The sequence below is a fragment of the Aulonocara sp. 'chitande type north' Nkhata Bay genome, linkage group LG3, assembly GCF_057382095.1.
Source record: "Aulonocara sp. 'chitande type north' Nkhata Bay isolate Kocher_YH1m ecotype deep benthic linkage group LG3, A_spYH_male_GT1.1, whole genome shotgun sequence".
Taxonomy (NCBI): Eukaryota; Metazoa; Chordata; class Actinopteri; order Cichliformes; family Cichlidae; genus Aulonocara; species Aulonocara sp. 'chitande type north' Nkhata Bay.
Window position 1 is genome coordinate 43817085 of NC_141346.1, and position 22608 is coordinate 43839692.

A 22608-nucleotide genomic window follows, 5' to 3' on the forward strand; every position below is an offset into this window, starting at 1 on the left:
ATCCTGGGCCATCTGACCTCAGGAATTCGCATGATAAGGTGGGGCCAGGTTTCACAATGAACACACCCGAAGCTCTGGCTGATTGGGACCCACACCCAGTTTCACACCTTGGCTCAGGCGATTAGAGGATCATCAGGGGGTCCTTTTGTCCCTCCGTGGGGGGAAACTCCCACTAGGTTTATATCTGGGACTCTCCACCATTTGACCTTAGAACTGAAGAAGCTTCTTGGATGAGAGGTGAAACGTCTTCAAGCAACTTAAAGAAGTCCAGACGCTTTTCTTTGCAAGCTCCTTTGACTCTCCATCAAAGTCATTGTTTTGGACTTTCCAAACATTTTTGCAGGCTTGAGTATGGTCAGGTGCCATGTGCTCATCTCCCACAGCTCCCTGATCATGCTGACCTTCCTCTTCATCCTGGCCCTCATTATTCTCACTTTCTGTACCCTGACTGTCTGTGTCTATAGTTAGCTCCTATGTCTCTGTTCTTCTCTGGCAGCCACTCATCATCACTGGACTTATCACTAAACTCATCATCATTGCACTCATTAATGAAATCATCATCAATGGAGCTGGATGGAATTTCCTGGACAATTCTGTACGCTGCATTATTCTTTGCTGCATTTGAAGTCTACAAAATATGATAAAATAATTATTATAGTAACTCAAACTACAGCTGATCTGCACAAAAATATATATTTTAAATGAGTAGCTTTTAAATGTAACAATTATAACCTTACTTATAACCAAACAGTCCCAAGAAACAGTGAAGCAACTTATGACTTATGTTAAAAAAATATAGTGGGTAATGCATGATATCCACTTCATTGGACACGTGGTTAATTGTAGTTTTCTAAGTATTAGACATAACAATTTCTTATTCCAAACAGATAATATCCTTCCCTAGATGTTACTGCATATCGTCATATTTTTTTTACCTGTTGGGCTCTTCTAGCATAGAAGGACTGGCAGGATATGCAAGCAGTGGTCGGCAAGGGTGGCAGTTTGTCTGCCATCTTTGATTCAGAGGAAATTTACTTGCAGTTGCACTAACTGAACACTGAATTGACCTCAATGGAGTATGGTAGCAGAGAGCACTCTAAAGGCTAATATCCAGTTCCACCATGGAAACCAATGCATTAAACAGATATGTATGTTTTAGTAGCTGTCCACTCCAGTGACCACTATGCATCAGAGGGTTATTATTATTATTATTATTATTATTATTATTATTATTATTATTATTATTATTATTATTATTATCATCACTAAGTAACTGTTGTTATTATTTTAATACAGTGTCAATTATCAGTTGAAACTGCAGAGGTTCTTGTCCATGCATTTGTGTCTTCGAGCATTGATTATTGTAACGCTCTTCTTTCTGGGTTACTGAAGAAAAGTTTTAGAGGTTTACAGATGATACAAAATGCAGCTGCTTGCATTTTAACCAAAACGGAAATCTCCTTACTGTTTCTTAATTCTATGCCTATTAGTTTTTAAATTGTATTGGTTTTTTTTCTGTATTGCTTTTATTTATTTATCTTTTGTATCTGCAAATAGCTGTTCAGCACTTTGTTTGAAAGCGCTTTATAAATAAAGTTATTATTATTATTATTATTATTATTATTGCCTGTTGGGAAACACAAAAATGTTTCAGCTAGATAGAAAATGGTGCAGCCATGCAACAGCCAAAAGGTTGTATAATGAATAACCGGTACTTATGATTCATCTTGGACATGGAAAGTCAGTTTATTAGAAAAATAACCCCTCCAACAGTTCTCAGTCCAAATGAAAATTGTTGCTATGGATCTCCCTAGCCAACTTCACAGCCTTAACATTCAACGTTGCTGCAAATTTTATAATAGGTGAGACCCCACTTGTTATGTCCAGCTCCTTAAAAGGGAGATAAACACAGGAACAGTTTTCAATTAATTATAATTATAAATTAATTATTGATTCTAAACTAAAGCAAAAAAAACAAAAGGAAACTACGTGCTAACCTATAATCATCATTTCTCTTAAATTAGGAATGACCACAACACAAGCAAACCAAAGGAGAAAGAAAACCAAGTTGGTTGCCTGAAATGCACCAACCTTATATAGGCTCCCAAATACGCAAAGTCATGTTCTTTATTAGATGATAGGAACTGTGAATTAGGACCTGACAATAAAGAAACAAAAATGGGCCTAACAACCAATACCAAGAAGTCCAGAGCTTTTACATTAGATTTACTCACAAAAGTCCAACTTTATGCAGTCTAAGGGTTGGAAATCAGTCATGATAACTCTGCTTATATCTTTTTGAACTCAGCTGGCTAAATCCACAAAGAGCAGGTCAACTGATCACAACCTGTACACAAAATGCATTGGAGCTTTCAACAGAAACCAAGTGCAGTTTATTTCAAAAATTATACTAAATCATTCTGTTCCTGATGTTCCACCACCGCAACCTATATTAGAGTTCTCCCACCTTCCAAATCGCACTTTAACCCCTGACTAGCCTGATTTTCTGTTTAGATATGAGGCAAAGTAACAAGGGAGTATGGGTAGTGATCGACCTAAATAAATGATGAATGGGCGATGGTCACACATGTGGTAACTAAGTCTTTCCAGCTTTACTATGATTCTTTTAGCAATCATTATTAAAAGAAAGAATAGTAAAAATATTTTCTCCTAAGAGAAATCTTGCTGTGGCTGCCAGACTGTGTTACATAATTTGAATAAAATCCCAGAACCAAAAGAATAAAACTACAAAGATTAATGGTTATTCTCTGTTCTCACTGAAAAGACTTGCTAAAATCAGACTGGACTCTCAATTTAAACTCCCAGACTAGCTCTTTATGCTGATTTTAAACTTTCTCACCGAAAGAATTTAAGACGTCCTTATTAATGGACAAACAATCCATTAGGTTTGTGTCAAGCTTTGTTCACCTCAGGAATGTGTTCAGCCACTCCTTCTATTTATTACGTACACCGAAAGCTAGAGGACATCTTATGAGAACAGATTTATACTTAAGTTTTTTGATAACACTGTACTCTTGTCCTTGCTTCAAGGTTCTGAGTCTGTTGATGGTCCTGAATTTGTGAAGTGGTCTCATGATAACTATCTGGACTTAAATGTGTCAAAAACAAAGGGCTTCATAAGCTTAAACACTGAGTATAAAGCCTGTGTTACTCACAACACTGATATCCAGATTTATAAGACTGCACTATCTTTGACCATCAACTTGTACCTCAGTGTAGAACCAACAGATACTTAAAATCCTTCTGTCTGTGGTTGTTCATTTTTAGACATTTTTCTTTGTTATTCTACTTTTTATTTATTTATTTATTTTTACCTGATTGTTTGTCGATCTCTGCCTTGACATGTAACAGTATTTGTGATTAGTCGCTAAATACTGTAGATTGTGTGAGTTTGACTGTGAGAATAGGTTGTGTAGGTAAGTTGCAAACAAATTGCCCTTTTTGGGGATTAATAAAGTTTAATATGATTCTTCAACGTACCCAAGCCTGACACTGTCAAGTTGTGAGACATTATTGTAAAAAATCATTTAAGGAAACGAAACAGTTGATTATCTTGTCAATAATCGTACTTCTTTAAAAACACTCAAATCAGAAGAACTTGACTCCCTGGTATAATTCTCAAATGCGCACCTTAAAGCAGAAAACTGGTAAGCTGGACATGAAATGGCATCTCACTAATTTAGACAATCCTCATTTAGCCTGGAAAAATATGCATCTCACACTGAAGAAAATATGAAATGCCCTAGGTTTCTCTTTGTAGCCAAGCTGGCCAAAAGTCAGAGCTCTGTTAAGTCAAGCATTCCTTTAATGTTAAATAGTAATGACTTTGTGAATTTGTTCACTATTAGAGAAAAAGTAACAGCTAATTTCAATACCACTGATATTTATTTAGTCTAGTAATGTGCAATACAACCGCTTTCCTTTTTGATCCGATATAAAGTAAAGTTCAGGCTGATATCGATAATACTGATCCAATGCTGATACTTTTTATAAAATCTCAATGTGTTTGGAAAATCAAAAACAAAAGTAATGCATTTTAAATCATACATTAGTGTCATGGTGAAAAACTATGCATTTTTACTTCTAAGCTGGACTACTATAATTCATTATTATCAGGTTGTCCTAAAAACTCCCTGAAAGCCTTCAGTTGATCAAAAATACTGCAGCAAGAGTAATGACAGGGACTAGAAAGAGAGAGCATATTTCTCATATATTGGCCTTCCTTCATTGGCTCCCTGTTAAATCAAATCAAATCAAATCAAATCACTTTTATTGTCACATCACATGTGCAGGCACACTGGCACAGCACATGCGAGTGAAATTCTTGTGTGCGAGCCCCACAAGCAACAGAGATGTGCAAACACAACAACACAAACGAGCAAAATACAAGTATGGCCAACCTGAAACTAATAAATATATGTACAATATATAATAGTGTATGCATTTCTGGATGTGTATACTAAATATTTTCCTACGTGTGTGTGTGTGTGTGTGTGTGTGTGTGTGTGTGTGTGTGTATACACATTTTTACAAATTAAATAGTAAAAAAAAAAAAAAAAAAAAAAAAAAAAAATAATAATAATAGTAATAATAAAATATATAAAATATACAGAGTTGAATATGTGCAAAACAAGTGGCATTTATATACAGTGTGGAGTGCATAATGTTGAAGTTCCAGTAGTGAAGCTGAGGTGTCTATGAAGTGTTCAGCAGTCTGATGGCCTGATGGAAGAAGCTGTCTCTCAGTCTGCTGGTACGGGACCGGATGCTGCAGAACCTCCTTCCTGATGGAAGCAGTCTGAACAGTTTATGGCTGGGGTGACTGGAGTCCTTGATGATCCTCCCCGCTTTCCTCAGGCACCGCTTCCTGTAGATGTCTTGGAGGGAGGGAAGCTCACCTCCAATTATCCGTTCAGAGCACCGCACTACTCGCTGGAGAGCTTTGCAGTTGTAGGCGGTGCTGTTGCCATACCAGGTGGTGATGCATCCAGTGAGGATGCTCTCAATGGCACAGTGATAGAAGGTCCTGAGGATGCGGGGGCTCATGCCGAATCTTTTCAGTCTCCTGAGAAAGAAGAGGCGCTGCTGCGCCTTCTTCACTGTTTTGTTTGTGTGTACTGACCACGTAAGATCTTCAGCCAGATGTACTCCAAGGAACCGGAAGCTGCTCACTCTCTCCACAGCAGAGCCGTTGATGGTGATGGGGGTGTGTACTTCTCTGCACCTCCGGAAGTCCACTATCAGCTCCTTTGTCTTTGCGACGTTGAGGGTGAGATGGTTGTCTTGACACCAGTGGGTCAGGGCGCTGACCACCTCCCTGTAAGCCGTCTCATCACCGTTGGTGATAAGACCCACCACTGTAGTGTCGTCCGCAAACTTCACAATGATGTTGGAGCTGTTAGTGGCTGTGCAGTCGTAGGTGTAGAGGGAGTACAGGAGAGGGCTCAGTACACACCCCTGTGGAGCACCAGTGTTCAGTGTGATGGGGGATGAGGTGATGCTGCCCAGTCTGACCACCTGGCGTCTGTCAGACAGGAAAGCTAAGGATCCAGCTGCAGAGGGAGCTGCTCAGTCCTAGATCCTGCAGTTTCCTGTCCAGCTTCGAGGGAACGATGGTATTGAATGCTGAGCTGTAATCTACAAACAGCATTCTCACATACGTGTCTCTCTTCTCCAGGTGTGACAGGGCAGTGTGTAGTGTCAGGGCTATGGCATCATCAGTGGACCTGTTGTGGCGGTATGCAAACTGTAGAGGGTCCAGTGAGTCGGGTAGTGCAGAGCAGATGAAGTCCCTGACCAGCTTCTCGAAGCATTTACTCACGATGGGGGTCAGGGCTACAGGTCGCCAGTCGTTCAATGAGGAGATGGTGGAGGATTTGGGTACAGGGACGATGGTGGCCATTTTGAAGCAGGCTGGGACTACAGACAGAGAGAGGGAAAGGTTGAAGATGTGTGTGAACACTCCAGCCAGCTGAGCCGCGCATGACTTGAGGACGCGGCCGGGAATCCCGTCCGGACCAGTAGCTTTGCGTGCGTTCACCTTCCTGAAGCACTTCCGCACATCCTCCTCAGACACAGTGTGCGCATTGACGTCATCCGCGGTGCGCACACTGTCCGGTCTCATGGTGTTCGCTGTGTCGAATCTAGCGTAGAATACGTTTAGATCCTCACACAGAGAGGCCGTGGTCTGCGGTGTGCTGGTTTTCCCTCTAAAGTCTGTGATCGTGTTTAGTCCCTGCCACATACTCCGAGGGTTGTCAAACTGTTGCTCCACCCTGTCCCTGTACTCACGTTTGGCTGGTTTGATCGTCTTCCGGAGTTGGTAATGTGCATGTTTGTAGTCCGATGTGTTCGCGGAGGCAAAGGCGGTGTTCCGTGCCGCCAGTGCAATTGAGAGACCAATCTGCAAACCTTGCCTTTTTTTAATTAAAGCTCCTGACCTCAAAGTTTCTTGATCAACTTTCTCTTTACCCACCCAAACCGTTAGACGTCACAGGAGACTGTTTTCATTTCTCATAAATTTTGTATTCTGTTCATTATGATTTTTCTTACAGAAAATGTGTAAAAAAAAAAGAAGAAAAAAAAAGAAAATAAAATAAAAATACACTTTGTATAAATAAGAAAAGTGACTGTGCTTTTATGGGACACCTACTACTTTTTAATATACATACACATACATACACATACATACATACACGTGTGTGTGTGTGCGCACGCGTGTGTGCGTGCGCGTGTGTGTGTATATAAACCCAGCTTTACAGTGATTTAGAAAATAATGGATGAGTTGTGGATAATTTTCTTAAAAATTTAAAAACTTTGTGCATTTTGACCTTTTTTCCCCAGTACGAAAAAGAACAGTTAACAGACATGAAGGCAGAGACACACTTACAAGCAAGTGACCTGGACCTAAACAGGCCAGTGTTTTCTCTGTATTATTGTAGGATCCTTACAATAAAAGTACCTTAACATTATAACATAAAGCACCTTGATGTGACTATTGTTGTAGCTTGGCACTATATAATGAGCTCAACTGCGTAAAGTTCTAAGCCTCTACACTACAGGCCCACCCACAGGATATATTTAAAGCTTTTGTTCATGCATTCTTAGGTCAGATTTGCTGTAGATGATTAAATTAACTGGGTGGTTAAAGTCTGTGTCATTCTTTTCAGGCCAGATTCATTCTAGATAATCACATGGCTTGGGTTTCTAATGTCATTATTTTCTTTTCTTTTTTTAATACATTTCAGTGAAAGAGTTTGTGTTCCGCTGGCCATTGACATGGAAACCAGCACAGATGCTATTGCTAGTTTGACAGAAGCCATAACAAGAGAACCAGGGGGGAAACAGTGCTGGGATTGATCTTGTGGCATGCTCCACTTGAAGCTGTAGTTGTAGATAATGCAGTTGTAGTTGTGGAAGCTGTAGGTGCAGCAGTAGTGGAATTGGCAGTAGTTGGTGCAACAGTCGTGACATTGATGGGAACTATAAAATATTTTTCAGAAGTAGATTAATATGTATTTATGTACAGACTAAAATAATTTCTTTGTCCTTGATTAACTCCAAAATAAATTTCGTTTGCATTTTCAAATACTCACCAGAAGTTACTGATATTGTGTCAGGAACTATGGCAATGCTGAAATTGCTGCTGGAACTGTTAATAGCCTGTTTCAAAATTTGAACAATAGTAGTATCATTTGGGACTTGTGCATTGGGTGCTGTTTGATTGAACACAAGCTCCACCTCTGCCTCAGTTCTATCCACTCGTGTTTGGACTCTAACAAGACTGTGCCATGAAAGAAAGTGAGTCAGATGTTAGATAATAATGGCAGATTATTGAATGGTTTAACTATGTTACATGATACATTTAACATTAAAATTAAATTAAAAATAATAATTTAGAGGAAAGTAACTTAATTACTGTTAAAAAAATTTTTTTTACCTGAACCGAATGACAATGGCACGGATGAAGAAAGGAAATTTTGGTTTGTAGATTCTATCACACTGCAAAAAATTAACACAAAAAGAAAATTTAAACATGGTGAAACAACTTAAAAATTACATTGTCTAAAAATGCCTATTTAAATGAAAGAAAATGTATGCTTTCAGATTTGTTCTCTAGATAAAGTGTCAGTCAATAAAAGATATATTAAGTTGAAATATTACTCACCGTCTCTTCAACTCGTGTTTTGCGATCTTGATATACACTGCTGGTGGGGTCTGTGAGTTCAGGTACATATGGTTCAAGGAACTGTAGAAACAGAAAAACTTGGACAGGTGCAGTCGGAGCTTTTGTAGTTGTGGTAGTTGTTGGAGAAGATGTTGTTGTTGTTGCAGCTGATGTAGTAGTTGATGGTGTTGTGTTTGTTATTGGGGTAACTGTGGTAGTTGTTGGAGCAGATGTTGGTTTTGTTGCAGCAGATGTAGTTGATGGTGTTGTGTTTGTTGTTGGGGTAACTGTGGTAGTTGTTGGGATCACTGTGGTAGATTTAAAATGAGGACAAAATGGACATAAAACATTTAACTAAGTCCCTCTAAAACCTTTGAGACTTTTTGATCAAACATAACGAAATAGTACTCACATGTGGAACTGACAGTGATGGAGGCCCTTTCGATGTCAAAGCCTGTCACGTTTGAGGCTTGACTGATCAAAACACTTCTAATTTCAGTGTCATTTGGAACAGATGAGTTTAAAAAATGAAGTTCTATGGTGTTGATGACTGATCCTTGCCTGTAAATGCAGACACAAAAATGATAGTTTTGAATATTTAGGGCGTTAGGTCACTGCTCTTAACATTATATGTCAAAATAGTGAAATTACCTGAAGCTCACAACGGCCAAGGAGACAAAGGAGGAAGGGAACGAGTTTTTGTAAGCAGGTTCAATCTGCAGACACAAAGCAGATTTCCTTAAAACAATGTCTATCTGTTTCTTAATGTACACAAACAGACGAATTTTATATGGGAGGAGCCGTGGTGGTGGTAGGTTGGGTAGTGGTGGTTGTTGTCGGAGGAGCCGTGGTGGTGGTGGTCGGTGGGGCAGTGGTGGTTGTTGTCATAGCTGTGGTTATTGTTGGAGGAATCGTAGTGGTGGTGGTCAGTGGGGCAGTGGTGGTTGTTGTCTGGTGAGCCGTTGTGGTTGTGGGTGGGGCAGTGGTGCTTGTTGTGGGAGGAGCCGTGGTTGTGGTCGGTTGGGCAGTGGTGGCTGTTGTGGGAGGACCCGTGGTGGTGGTCGGTGGGGCAGTGGTGGTTGTTGTGGGAGGAGACGTGGTGGTGGTTGGTGGGGCAGTGGTGGTTGTTGTCGGAGGGGCCGTGATGGTGGTTGTCGGTGGGGCAGTGGTAGTTGTTGTCGTCGGAGCCGTGTTGGTGGTGGTCGGAGGGGCAGTGGTAGTTGTCGTCGGAGGAGCCGTGGTAGTTGTGGTCGGTGGAACAGTGGTGGATGTTGTGGGAGGATCCATGGCGGTGGTCGGTGGGGCAGTGGTGCTTGTTGTGGGAGGACCCGTGGTAGTGGTGGTCGGTGGGGCAGTGGTGGTTGTTGTTGGAGGAGCCGTGATGGTGGTTGTCGGTGGGGCAGTGGTGGTTGTTGTCATAGCTGTGGTTATTGTTGGAGGAATCGTAGTGGTGGTGGTCAGTGGGGCAGTGGTGGTTGTTGTCTGGTGAGCCGTTGTGGTTGTGGGTGGGGCAGTGGTGCTTGTTGTGGGAGGAGCCGTGGTTGTGGTCGGTTGGGCAGTGGTGGCTGTTGTGGGAGGACCCGTGGTGGTGGTCGGTGGGGCAGTGGTGGTTGTTGTGGGAGGAGACGTGGTGGTGGTTGGTGGGGCAGTGGTGGTTGTTGTCGGAGGAGCCGTGGAGGTTGTTGTCGGTGGGGCAGTTGTGGTTGTTGTGGGAGGAGCTGTGGTTGGTGGGGCAGTGGTGGTTGTTGTGGGAGGGGCCGTGATGGTGGTTGTCGGTGGGGCAGTGGTAGTTGTTGTCGTCGGAGCCGTGGTGGTGGTGGTCGGAGGGGCAGTGGTAGTTGTCCTCGGAGGAGCCGTGGTAGTTGTGGTCGGTGGAACAGTGGTGGATGTTGTGGGAGGATCCATGGCGGTGGTCGGTGGGGCAGTGGTGGTTGTTGTGGGAGGACCCGTGGTAGTGGTGGTCGGTGGGGCAGTGGTGGTTGTTGTGGGAGGAACCGTTGTGGTTGTTGTCGGAGGAGCCGTGGTAGTGGTGGTCGGTGGCCCAGTGGTGATTGTTGTGGGAGGATCCATGGCGGTGGTCGGTGGGGGAGTGGTGGTTGTTGTGGGAGGACCCGTGGTAGTGGTGGTCGGTGGGGCAGTGGTAGTTGTTGTCGGAGGAGCCGTGGAGGTTGTTGTCGGTGGGGCAGTTGTGGTTGTTGTGGGAGGAGCCGTGGTTGGTGGGGCAGTGGTGGTTGTTGTGGGAGGACCCGTGGTGGTGGTCGGTGGGGCAGTGGTGGTTGTTGTGGGAGGAACCGTTGTGGTGGTCGGTGGGGCAGTGGTGCTTGTTGTTGGAGGAGCCGTGGTGGTGGTGGTCGGTGGAGCAGTGGTGGTTGTTGTGGGAGGAGCCGTGGTGGTGGTGGTCGGTGGAGCAGTGGTGGATGTTGTCGGTGGGGCAGTGGTGGTGGTCGGTGGGGCAGTGGTGGTTGTTGTCATAGTTGTGGTGGTTGTTGGAGGAATCGTAGTGGTTGTAGTCGGTGGGGAAATGGTGGTTGTTGTCGGAGGAGCCGTGGTAGTGGTGGTGGTCGGTGAGGCAGTGGTGGTTGTTGTTGGAGGAGCCGTGATGGTGGTTGTCGGTGGGGCAGTGGTGGTTGTTGTCATAGCTGTGGTTGTTGTTGGAGGAATCGTAGTGGTGGTGGTCAGTGGGGCAGTGGTGGTTGTTGTCTGGTGAGCCGTTGTGGTTGTGGGTGGGGCAGTGGTGCTTGTTGTGGGAGGAGCCGTGGTTGTGGTTGGTGGGGCAGTGGTGGTTGTCGTCGGAGGAGCAGTGGTAGTGGTGGTCGGTGGGGCAGTGGTGGTTGTCGTGGGAGGACCCGTGGTAGTGGTTGTCAGTGGGGCAGTGGTGGTTGTTGTGGGAGGAGACGTGGTGGTGGTGGTTGGTGGGGCAGTGGTGGTTGTCGTCGGAGGAGCCGTGGAGGTTGTTGTCGGTGGGGCAGTTGTGGTTGTTGTGGGAGGAGCTGTGGTTGGTGGGGCAGTGGTGGTTGTTGTGGGAGGGGCCGTGATGGTGGTTGTCGGTGGGGCAGTGGTAGTTGTTGTCGTCGGAGCCGTGTTGGTGGTGGTCGGAGGGGCACTGGTGGTTGTCGTCGGAGGAGCCGTGGTAGTTGTGGTCGGTGGAACAGTGGTGGATGTTGTGGGAGGATCCATGGCGGTGGTCGGTGGGGCAGTGGTGGTTGTTGTGGGAGGACCCGTGGTAGTGGTGGTCGGTGGGGCAGTGGTGGTTGTTGTGGGAGGAACCGTTGTGGTTGTTGTCGGAGGAGCCGTGGTAGTGGTGGTCGGTGGCCCAGTGGTGATTGTTGTGGGAGGATCCATGGCGGTGGTCGGTGGGGGAGTGGTGGTTGTTGTGGGAGGACCCGTGGTAGTGGTGGTCGGTGGGGCAGTGGTAGTTGTTGTCGGAGGAGCCGTGGAGGTTGTTGTCGGTGGGGCAGTTGTGGTTGTTGTGGGAGGAGCCGTGGTTGGTGGGGCAGTGGTGGTTGTTGTGGGAGGGGCCGTGGTGGTGGTTGTCGGTGGGGCAGTGGTGGTTGTTGTCGTCGGAGCCGTGGTAGAGGTGGTCGGTGGGGCACTGGTGGTTGTCGTCGGGGGAGCCGTGGTAGTGGTGGTCGATGGAGCAGTGGTGGATGTTGTCGGTGGGGCAGTGGTGGTTGCTGTGGGAGGAACCGTGGTGGTAATTGTCGGTGGTGGAATGGTGGTTGTTGTGGGAGGAGCCGTGGTGGTTGTCGGAGGGGCAGTGGTAGTTGTTGTCATAGTTGTGGTGGTTGTTGGAGGAATCGTAGTGGTTGTAGTCGGTGAGGCAATGGTGGTTGCTGTCGGAGGAGCCGTGGTAGTGGTGGTCGGTGGAGCAGTGGTGATTGTTGTGGGAGGAGCCGTGGTGGTGGTTGGTGGGGCAGTGGTTGTTGTGCGAGGAGCCGTGGTGGTTGTCAGAGGGGCAGTGGTGGTTGTTGTCATAGCTGTGGTGGTGGTTGGAGGATTCGCAGTGGTGCTGGTCGGTGGGGTAGTGGTGGATGTTGTCGGAGGATCCGTGGAGGTTGTTGTCGGTGGGGCAGTCGTGGTTGTTGTGGGAGGAGCCGCGGCGGTGGTTGGTGGGGAAGTTGTGGTTGTTGTGGGAGGAGCCGTAGTGGTGGTCGGTGGGGCGGTGGTTGTTTTTGTCGGAGGAGCCTTGGTGGTGGTTGTCGGTGGGGCAGTGGTGGTTGTTGTGGGAGTAGCCATGGTGGTGGTCGGTTGGGCAGTGCTGGTTGTTGTAATAGCTGTGGTGGTTGTTGGAGGAATCGTAGTGGTGGTGGTCGGTGGGGTAGTGGTGGTTGTTGTTGGAGGAGCCGTGGAGGTTGTTGTCGGTGGGGCAGCCGTGGTTGTTGTGGGAGGAGCTGTGGCGGTGGTCGTTGGGGAAGTGGTGGTTGTTGTGGGAGGAGCCGTGGTGGTGGTCGGTGGGGCAGTGGTTGTCGTTGTCGGAGGAGCCGTGGTGGTGGTTGTCGGTGGGGCAGTGGTGGTTGTTGTTGGAGGAGCCGTGGTTGTTGTCGGAGGAGCCGTGGTGGTGGTCGGTGGGGCTGTGGTGGTTGTTGTGGGAGAAGCCGTGGTGGTGGTCGGTGGGGCAGTTGTGGTTATTGTGGGAGGAACCGTGGCGGTGGTCGGTGGGGCAGTGGTGGTTGTTGTGGGAGGAGCCATGGTGGTTGTTGCTGGGGCATTTGTGGTTGTTGTCATAGTTGTGGTGGTTGTTGGAGGAATCGTAGTGGTGGTTGTCGGTGGGGCAGTGGTAGTTGTTGTCGGAGGATCCGTGGAAGTGGTGCTCGGTGGCGCAGTGGTGATTGTTGTCAGAGGAGCCGTGGTGGTGGTCGGTTGGGCAGTGGTGGTTGTTGTCGGGGGAGCCGTGGAGGTTGTTGTCGGTGGGGCAGTTGTGGTTGTTGTGGGAGGAGCCATGGTTGGTGGGGCAGTGGTGGTTGTCGTTGGAGGACCCGTGGTGGTGGTCGGTTGGGTAGTGGTTGTTGGTGTCGGAGGACCCGTGGTGGTGGTGGTCGGTAGGGCACTGGTGGTTGTCGTCGGAGGACCCGTGGTAGTGGTGGTCTGTTGGGCAGTGGTGCTTGTTGTCGTCGGAGGAGCCGTGGTGGTGGTCAGTGGGGCAGTGGTGGTTGTTGTGGGACGAGCCGTGGTGGTGGTCGGTGGGGCAGTGGTGGTTGTTGTGGGAGGAGCCGTGGTGGTGGTGGTGGTCTGTGAGGCAGTGGTGGTTGTTGTCGGAGGAGCCGTGGTGGTGGTTGTCGGTTGGGAAGTGGTGGTTGTTGTGGGAGGGACCGTTGTAGTTTTTGTCGGTGGGGCAGTGGTAGTTGTTGTGGGAGGAGCTGTGGTAGTTGTGGTCGGTGGCCCAGTGGTGATTGTTGTAATAGCTGTGGTGGTTGTTGGAGGAATCGTAGTGGTGGTGGTCGGTGGGTTAGTGGTGGCTGTTGTAGGAGGATCTGTGGAGGTTGTTGTCGGTGGGGCAGCCGTGTTTGTTGTCGGAGGAGCCGTGGTGGTCATCGGTGGGGCAGTGGTGGTTGTTGTGGGAGGAACCGCGGTGGTGGTGGTCGTTGGGGCAGTGGTTGTTGTTGTAATAGCATTGGTGGTTGTTGGAGGAATCGTAGTGGTGGTAGTCGGTGGGGCAATGGTGACTGTTGTCGGAGGAGCCGTGGCTGTTGTTGTCGGTGGGGCAGTCGTGGTTGTTGTGGGAGGAGCCGTGGTAGTGGTCGTTGGGGCAGGGGTGGTTGTTGTAGGAGGAGCCATTGTGGTGGTGGTCGTTGGGGCAGTGGTGGTTGTTGTGGGAGGTGACGTGGTGGTGGTGGTCGGTGAAGCAGTGGTGGTTGTTGTTGGAGGTGGCGTGCTCGTCATTGCTCCTGTCCCCGTAGCTGTAGGAGATAAGTTCACATACTCTTAAATATGAATGTATGTATTTATTAAGTACAATTTTTAAATTCCTTTTTCATCAAATTACTCTGAGTTACCATTCCCAAATGAATCCTTAATGTACTATAACTTCCTAATGCAAAAATGCCATGAATTCATTCCAACATCTGTTTTTGGAACAATTTTCACCCTTACCTGAAAACATCAATATAATTTATACAATAGAACATTTTTAGTTTGATGGTAATTTTAGTAGACAAAGTTGAATGGCTTAGACACAAATTGAGCTTCAGTTTGGGGAAAGCCTAGGAGGGGATTGATCCCCATGTATTAATGAGAAGTGAAGAAGTGAAAGCTGTAACGGCCTGGAGGTTCAGCTGGTCGCTGATCAGCTGTTTCTCTCTCTATCTCTCTCTCGCCAGGGAGGAACTGATTACAGGTTCACGCCCTTGGCCCACACCCTCGGAGGAAGAAACACCGGTGCCTCATTAGTGTGGCTAGCATTTAAGCCAGGAATCAACGGCTGTTCTTCGCTGGATCGTTGTGTGAATCGCGTCAGTGAAAGTCGAGCGTCTAGCCAGTGTTTTTCCGTATAGTTGTGTGTTAGAAACTAACAAGCGTTTCTTTGTGCGCAGACCCTCTGGACTGTTTTCCCTAGTGTTCCCTGAGCGGCGAGTGTTCGAGGAGAGAGATTGGATTAGTTTGTGGATTGCTTGGAGAAAGACGTGAGCTCGTGTGTGGATTGTTTGGAGAGAAATGAGAGTGTTCCCCTGGATTTCTCCTGGAGCCCTGCCCCGCTCACCTTTTGTCTGTAGCACTGCCCCGCACCATTTGTATATATACTTGTTGGACATTGTACGTTTATAAATTCTCTTGTGTGCATCAATCCCCGGAGTCCAGCATGTGAGTCCACCTTGTACACTGTGACAAAAGCATTACAAAAGGGGAGGGAGGGTGGGGCACTAAAATGAGAACAAACTGCTTTTAGAACTGGGGAATCATACATAGATAAAAACTGGAAAGAGCGTGTTTGGAGGCATGGGCCCGCTCCTGAAATTCAGATACTTTATCCCCAACAAAAGCATCCATGAGCAGTCAGGCTGGATCCTTCATATCTGTTCATGTCTTTTCAGTATAATCACTGTGCTAATTGCCACTCTTTGTGCTGGTTTTTATTTTTGCTTTGCATTTATACATAAATGATATATCATATATGTTCTCATTGGGATAGTGATTTGGTTGGTGTGTGGGAATAGAGCCTATAGGTTTATATTGTTAAATGTTATCTTACAACATATGTTTCAGGTCATTATGCAGAGAAACTCAAAAGTAATGTAAAGAGTAGTGTTTTGTGTCAGCTGTGTGCGGACAGGAATAGGACCCAAGGTGCAGACTCCAGAGACAAACTTAAATAGCTTTAATGCTGAACTCAAACATAACATAACTGGAAAAACTCAAAATAAACTAACACCAGTGGACTGACAAAACACACAGCAAAATAAACGGTAGATCGCGACACAGACACAGAGAAACACAGGGCTTAAATACACAGAGGAAGCAATCAGGGAATGGGTAACAGGAGGGAAACACAGCTGGGGCAAATCAGGCCTAACGAGACAAGGGGAAGCAAAACCAGACGCATTAACATCAGACATGGACTTTCAAAGTAAAACAGGAAACCCATAACACAGACTGAACAAAAGACACAGACTCACATGCAGGCACTACAACAGAGGGAACAGAGACGTGGGACCAGGGCAGACACAGACTGGACACGGGGATATAGCAACTAAGGATACGCAGAGACGTGAACTAGACAAGGGGATACAGCTGACAGGGGAGACAGAGCAACTAGAGAAGACAGAGACATAAACCATAAGACAGAACTCAAAGAAACCAAAGACTAGAAATTATAAATAATATAATAAACTCAAAAACCCTGGGTCAACGACCCAGGCATCCTAACAAGTAGTGCAACAAAATACTTCCTCCTTGGAGTAATTAAGTGATGTACTGCATTAAGTATGTTGCGTAAGTACTTAATAAATTTAGTACTTAAAGTATGCTTTTAAGTAAAACGTTCTGTGTAATATATTTAACACATTACTCTTTTTAAATTAATGAACCCAACACCAATATGGACAGGAATTGATAAGAATTTTGCCATTTCGATCCCATTATCATGATCATTTATTGATTACGTAGTAATTCTTACTGGCTCCACTTTGTTGTCAGGTCTGCAGACCTGGTGGAATAGTGGACCCAAACGCAGACAAAACGAAGCGTTGAAACAAATTTCATTTAACCTAGCCTAACCCAAACTGAAAAAGAGCTGTTTTATTTGGGCTGAGCAAACCTATAACAAACAGTAAATGGCAAGTCTACTGAGGCAGATGACGTGGAACGGAGAGTGTGCGGACCCAAATGCAGATAGAGTGAAATATTAACCAAAAAAATGGGCCTTTATTTTGTATTGAACAAAACACAAAAACAAAAGGTGAAGCGAGACTAAAATAAACTAACAAAACTAAACTGGAAAAAGCTAAAACACAAAACACTAAGAAAAAACAGTTAACTGGCATAAACTATATGAGGATCTATCAAAATTAAACAGGAAACATGAGACAGACTAAGACGCAGACTTGACACTGAGACATGACTGACTGACTTTTGAGTTACGCGACGTTTTGTAACTCCAAAAATCTGCGTTTTTCGCCTCTCGCCACGATCTAATTCTGACTGCTCATCACCCTGTTTTCCAGGCGGCCCTCGCTCCTGCCAGTGGAGCCTTTGGTAATGAAACAGATCTTCAGATTCCACCTTGTCCAACTTATTTTTTTCCATTACAAATTACTACACTATCACAGACCAGTGATCTATAGTGCTAATTTATTACAATGCTGAAAATTTTATGATTTTAGCAGCTTTTCTAATATGGACCTCAGATTCTTGTTAAAAGATTTTTCACTGTACCATGTAATACAGAACATTTAAACAAAGTGGTACATTCTAATAATAATAATAATAATAAAATGTTGTGAACTCACAGCATTGCAGTTAATATTCCTTGCATTTATGCATTAAATACCACACTGCTTATATTCATTCACTATCTTGTCTCTGTTTGCTGCATTGAGATGATTAAAGCTGACATGGTATTATTTTTGAATACTGGTTGAATTCTTGTCACTTTTTCCCTCAAGCCAAGACAAGGAAGCTTGGTAAATCTGGCATTGAGGAGCCATGGACTAGAAATTAATCTAGCTGTGTATGTGTCTTACATCAAGACCTTAGTTGGATCATTTTGGGAATATTTTTCCTGTTGTTTTGTTTTGTTTTGTTTTGGCTATGCATTTTATGCTGCTTATCTGCCCAACAATGGAGAATGATGATACATTCATATGCTTCCTCACATTTTCAAATTACAGTTCTGCTGAAGAGTAAAAAATAAGGATAAACAAACAAAGAAATACAAACAAGATTTCAAGAATATTGGCCCAGCTTAACATTTTGTATCCTCTAAATGTATTTTCTCGCGTCCAGATACACACCGGCTCACTCCTTGGCGGCCGCTTATCGGGGCCTGGAGCCTGGGGCTCGCTCGGGCCACTTCGGAGGTGGGGTGCCCCCGGCCTCTCGGCCTGGGGCTCGGTCACTCAGGCACGGCTGGCTGCCGGCGGAGCTCACGGGCGCGTCACTGCAACTCCCCCTGGCTTCTGCTCCGCGGCTGCTGAGTGAGCCCTCATCTGGGACTCTCCTCAGCTCTTTCTGGGACAGTGGCGCGGCTGCCCCTCTGTTGGTCTTCCTTGGTCTCTTGTGTTCTGAGGGCCTCTGGATGTCTGGAGTTTTGATCTCCTCCATACCTGCTTCATGCCCTGGAGGACGGGGCTGTGGCCCCCCCACACCCTCTAGCAGATCATTACATGAAGGAATCTTTTAAAAAAAAAAACAAGCGCGTCCATGCTCACAGGTGTACACACGAGTGATCACACCCACAAACTACACCCTTTTTGGCTCCTACCTCAAAGCACACTGTGTTCTGTTGATCTTATGTGCTGCACAATAATGTTTAATAATTAGTATTTACTGTCATATTCCCATATATCATTGTGATGTTGTTTATTCTATTACTCTTGTTCTCTTCTGTTTGTTTTCTTTTTTCTTTCTCAACAGGTGATCCAGGTGATTGATATATGCATTTTTTTTCTCTGCCCATTCTGTTGGTTTTTGTTTTTTGCACTTCTCCCCCGTCCCTCTTCTCAGCTGTTTCTCTTTCCCTCTTTCTTTCTCCCCTTCTTTCCCCCAGTCAAGTCTGTCCCGTATTCAGTAAGTGAAAATAAAATAAACAATAAAAGGTGAATCAAATGGACCATTACGGCAAGGCTGGGATGGTCAATTTGGTAAAGTAAATCCGTTGGGCATCTTTCTTTGCCTTTAGACAACAATTCTGATGGCAAAAGAGCCAAATGGGACAGGCAAAAGGAAAAAAAAAAGTATTTTCTCCACTGCTATTGTCTATTTTGACTGAAGAAATGTACTGCAATCTTCTACTGTGGCATGTTAAAACATTATTCTGTGTATTGATTTGTATTTTCTATGTAGTCTTCACATAGACAAAATGTATACCCTGCATACTCTGGTGCTTTCCAGACTCAAGGAAACAAAAAAGTATTTTTGTACAGTAAAATAAATGCCAAAATATTAGGTCTGCCTTGTACCTACCTGGAAGTGAAACAGTTTCTTACATACTCATATAAAACCTACATGAGCCTACAGGAACAGCTTGGTCATGGAAATTTTTACCATGAAGCTCCTGGTGCATTTTTTTGTGTTAATGTTTATGCAAAAGGAGATTTGGAAATGTGGTTATTGAGTCAGCAGAGCCTTTGTGACCTTCGTGCACTATGTTTCAACATTAGACAACTGCACTCTGTAACTTTACATGATCTGCCACTTTGTAGCTGAATTCCTGTGGTTCCTAAACACTTCCACTTTGCCTTAATACCACTTACAGTAGATCATGTAATATCTAGGACAGAAGAAATTTCACAAACTGGCTTGTTGCAAAGGTGGCATCGTACATTTGAACTGATGTTGGCAAACAGAGAAATCAGTTGATCTGCAAAGGTTGCAGCTGAGTGTGTCTGCCGGAAATAACTCTGTTCTTGATTGGTGGCTTCAGTATATTATGGAATCTATTCCACTTTTGCAGACTGAGTTTTTCAGTTTTCAGTTTTATTTGTCATATGCAAGTTAGCACAGGGTCAACATTGCAATGAAATGTGTTCGACGAGCAGCAGTCACTCAGCAGCATGATACAGTAGAAGAAAATATAATAAAACATAATAAAATTAAATAATAAAAAAAATAAATAGAAAAATAGTAAGGAGCAAAATATTAGAGAGATTTGGTAAAGTTACTGAACCTCATTATGTGGGTTTGAATCAGCCAAGGAATGGACAAATTATGGTGTCGCCAATCAAAGCTTGCATAAACTGCCTAACAATAAGGTTCAGGACTGATTTAATACCATAAACACTTGAACAAACATAAAGAAAAGCCTTTTGTCTGGATAAAAGTAATCATCCTTTATTAACAAGCATTATTTATCCATGAATGATGTTTGAGATCTAGTATGTTATGTAACCAGATCTTTTCACATTTATTTTTAGAATCGAGCAGGTACATGTGCGTCACTTTCAATATTGTTTATAACAAGGTGGGGTTATTTCTTGTGAAACAGCTTCATGCCAGTGAACAATCACGTAGACAAATGGCATCTATCACATTGTTTTTACATTTCTAATCCACTCAGGTAAATTCTGAACCTTTAGTTTGTGATTTAAGTACATCTAACTTACACTGGTAGATGTGATGACATTTTCTACAAAGAAAAATGCTTAATTAGAAATATAGATACCTGTAATATAGCTACATGTAGGGCTGGGTCATATTATACCGTTCACGGTAATACCGGTATAATGTTAGACAACGATAGGAAAATGAAATATCTCGATAGAATATGAGTAAAACGCGCATGCGCAGTTCCTTTGTTTTCATACGCACATGGCCGATCGTTGAGTGAAACAGATAAACCAGAATTGGTTTGTAAAAATGGTGCAACTTCAGTGATGTGGAACTGGTTTGGTGTTTGTCCGTACACGACAAAGCAAATTTTTTTGCAGAACATGCAAGCGGCCGTTGTTATTGTCGTATTTGTCGGACTAAGATGCTCTTAAATCTGGGAGTAATCTGGGTCCTAAACCCCCCTCTTCAGGTCAAACGAACACTGCAGCATCACTGAGAGTTAAAAACTGTCTAAATTCTTTCATCTTTAATAAAACGATCAGCATTGCTGCTTTACCAGGTGTAACTATGAAGTTTAACTTCCAGGCATCCATGAAAACAAAATGTATTACATTTCATGGAGTTAGAAGTTCGCAGGAAGCTAGCGGAAGTTAGCTCGCTAGTTTCGCTAGTTACCTTAGCATTATATATCATGTTCTGACTGAGAGATTTCTGAAAAAAATCAAACGTACAGGTCTGCTATCACTTCCAACATAAATGAAGACAGGAAACTAAACAGCAGTGACGCTTGTAGGGTTACTGAAGTTGGGCTAGCTGGTATATAATGATGTGCTACGTGATCGCTAGCGACACAGCTATGTTAGCATAACATAAACAGTGAAGCTGGAGTACGAACACTAACACTTTTCCACTTATAAAAGTTAACGTGAAGGTTCCTCATGGTTAGAGACAATAGCAAACGCATGGCAGGATGCTGTAAACAGACCAAACTTCTGTCAGGAGAACAACTGAGATAATCCATCCACAATACGAGGTTAGTCATTAATATACTGCAACAACATGGGAATAGAGCAACTGCGAGAGAATTCAACATTAATGAATCAATGGTACAGAAGTGGAGGAAGCAAGAAGAATGAGTTTAATAAAGTTTGATTTCCTGACTGCTTTGTTTCGCTTAATGTGCCTTATAATCCTGTGCACCTTATGGTCTGAAAAATACGTACTGCACACTGCAGTTTAATGTTGCAAAGCACCTCTTTTTAACTTCAGTGGATATTATACATAGTTATGCTCAGGATATGTCAGCCCATTTCTACTGGAAATGCCTTTTGGTTAAATTTTTATAAAGCTTTAATGTACATAAAAACCAGCTTCTTGTTTAAGTGAAAATAAATGGAAGATTGTCTTTTTGCGCTAGTAATGTTGTGGAGTTGTATTTTGTCTCGCATCAATTATATCGTCAGTTATATCGTTATCGCAAATTTTCAAATATATATCGTGATAAATATTTTTGGCCATATCGCCCTGCTCTAGCTACATGTAGCACTTGGTGCACTTTAATTAAATCCTCTCAAGTGCTGGAATGGAGAATATTTTAAGTCAAAGTGCAGCAAATCACAGAATATGAAAGAAAAAGAAATCTGCAGACAAGGATACGTTTTAACATAAATGAAAAGTCTAAGATTAAATCAGTTTAAATTAGTAATTAACAGTGTTGGGACTAACTATTAAGTAACGCGTTACAGTAACTACGTTATTATTGTGGTAACGAGCACGGTAACTAGTTATTATGCCAAAACCGGGAACGCGTTACTCATTACTGGGATTTAAATAGGCTCGTTATTCGTTACTTTATGTGGTGGCTATCGCGGAGCTTCCACAGATTCAATAACATTAGCAAGTGTTGGAGGCGAGCAGGTGGATGAAGGAAAACGGAAGCAAGAGGAGAGACCCGAAGCGGCTGCTGGTCCGAGAGTGTCAGGTGAACTGAACTTCAGGTAAGAAGTTATAACCTGCAGTCCATCTGGGTCAGATATGAACCAAGTTTAGGTGGAGTTTATTTTCGTTATGCTGACTTTTTCGTACTGCGTGCTAGCTAGAATGATGGAGTTTCTACAGCTGGGTGGGTGCTATGTTACTGATGTTGAACTTTATTTTGTTCATAAGGTTAATTATTAGAGTTGCCAACTGTCCCGTAAAAAACGGAATCGCCTCGTATTCAGAGAAAATATTACGCGTTTCGTATTGAGGTGAAAAGGAACACAGTTTGTCCCGGATTTCAGCTAGAATGGAAAAAGACACAAAGCTGGAGTTTTTCTGCATCTTTACGCTGTCAGCTGCCTCTTCTCCTCTCATTCTCTCACCCTCCCTCTCCTGTTTCTACTTCAATCATGAAACTGATCAATGATCAGCTGATCGGCTTTTCTCTCTCGTTTATTTATCGCCCACTTTGCGCCAGAAAGAGGAAACCAGCGGATGTCGCGGTAAACAACAGCAGCACTTTTAAGCTTGATCAGCTGTTGTTAGAATTTATTTCATATTACTTTCTACTATCAGCTGATGTTTGCTGGAGCCACAGCTGTAAACCTGCTGGTCATGATGTCGGTTTGGTTATGTGGTGAGAGGGAAACATGAAGATGAAATCAGGAGATGTCCTTACTGAATCATCAGAGCTGTGATGGAGAAACAGGTTTACCTTTTAGGTGACATGAATGAGT

The 22608-nt window shown here is 44.2% G+C and overlaps 1 protein-coding gene across 1 annotated transcript; it reads right to left on the reverse strand.

Annotated features, from left to right (window-relative positions):
- Nucleotides 1-7324: 7324 nt before the first annotated feature.
- On the reverse strand, nt 7325-14068 carry LOC147335824 (uncharacterized). Its single transcript, XM_086286114.1, has 9 exons — nt 12533-14068; nt 11243-12446; nt 8990-11178; nt 8840-8943; nt 8603-8749; nt 8189-8420; nt 7961-8022; nt 7617-7804; nt 7325-7503 (listed from the first exon to the last, which is right to left on the reverse strand). The coding sequence occupies exons 1-9, from the start codon at nt 14066-14068 to the stop codon at nt 7325-7327; spliced, it is 5841 nt and encodes a 1946-aa protein (XP_086142240.1).
- Between the last annotated feature and the right edge of the window lie 8540 nt (nt 14069-22608).

Coding starts and splice junctions, on each gene's coding strand:
- LOC147335824 (XM_086286114.1), bottom strand. CDS start 14,068: ATGACGAGCACGCCACCTCCAACAACAACCACCACTGCTTCACCGACC. Junction 12,447..12,532: donor CACCGACAACAACCTCCACG/GCTCCTCCAACA, acceptor TACAACAACCAG/CACTGCCCAACCGACCACCA. Junction 7,504..7,616: donor CACAATATCAGTAACTTCTG/GTGAGTATTTGA, acceptor AATATTTTATAG/TTCCCATCAATGTCACGACT.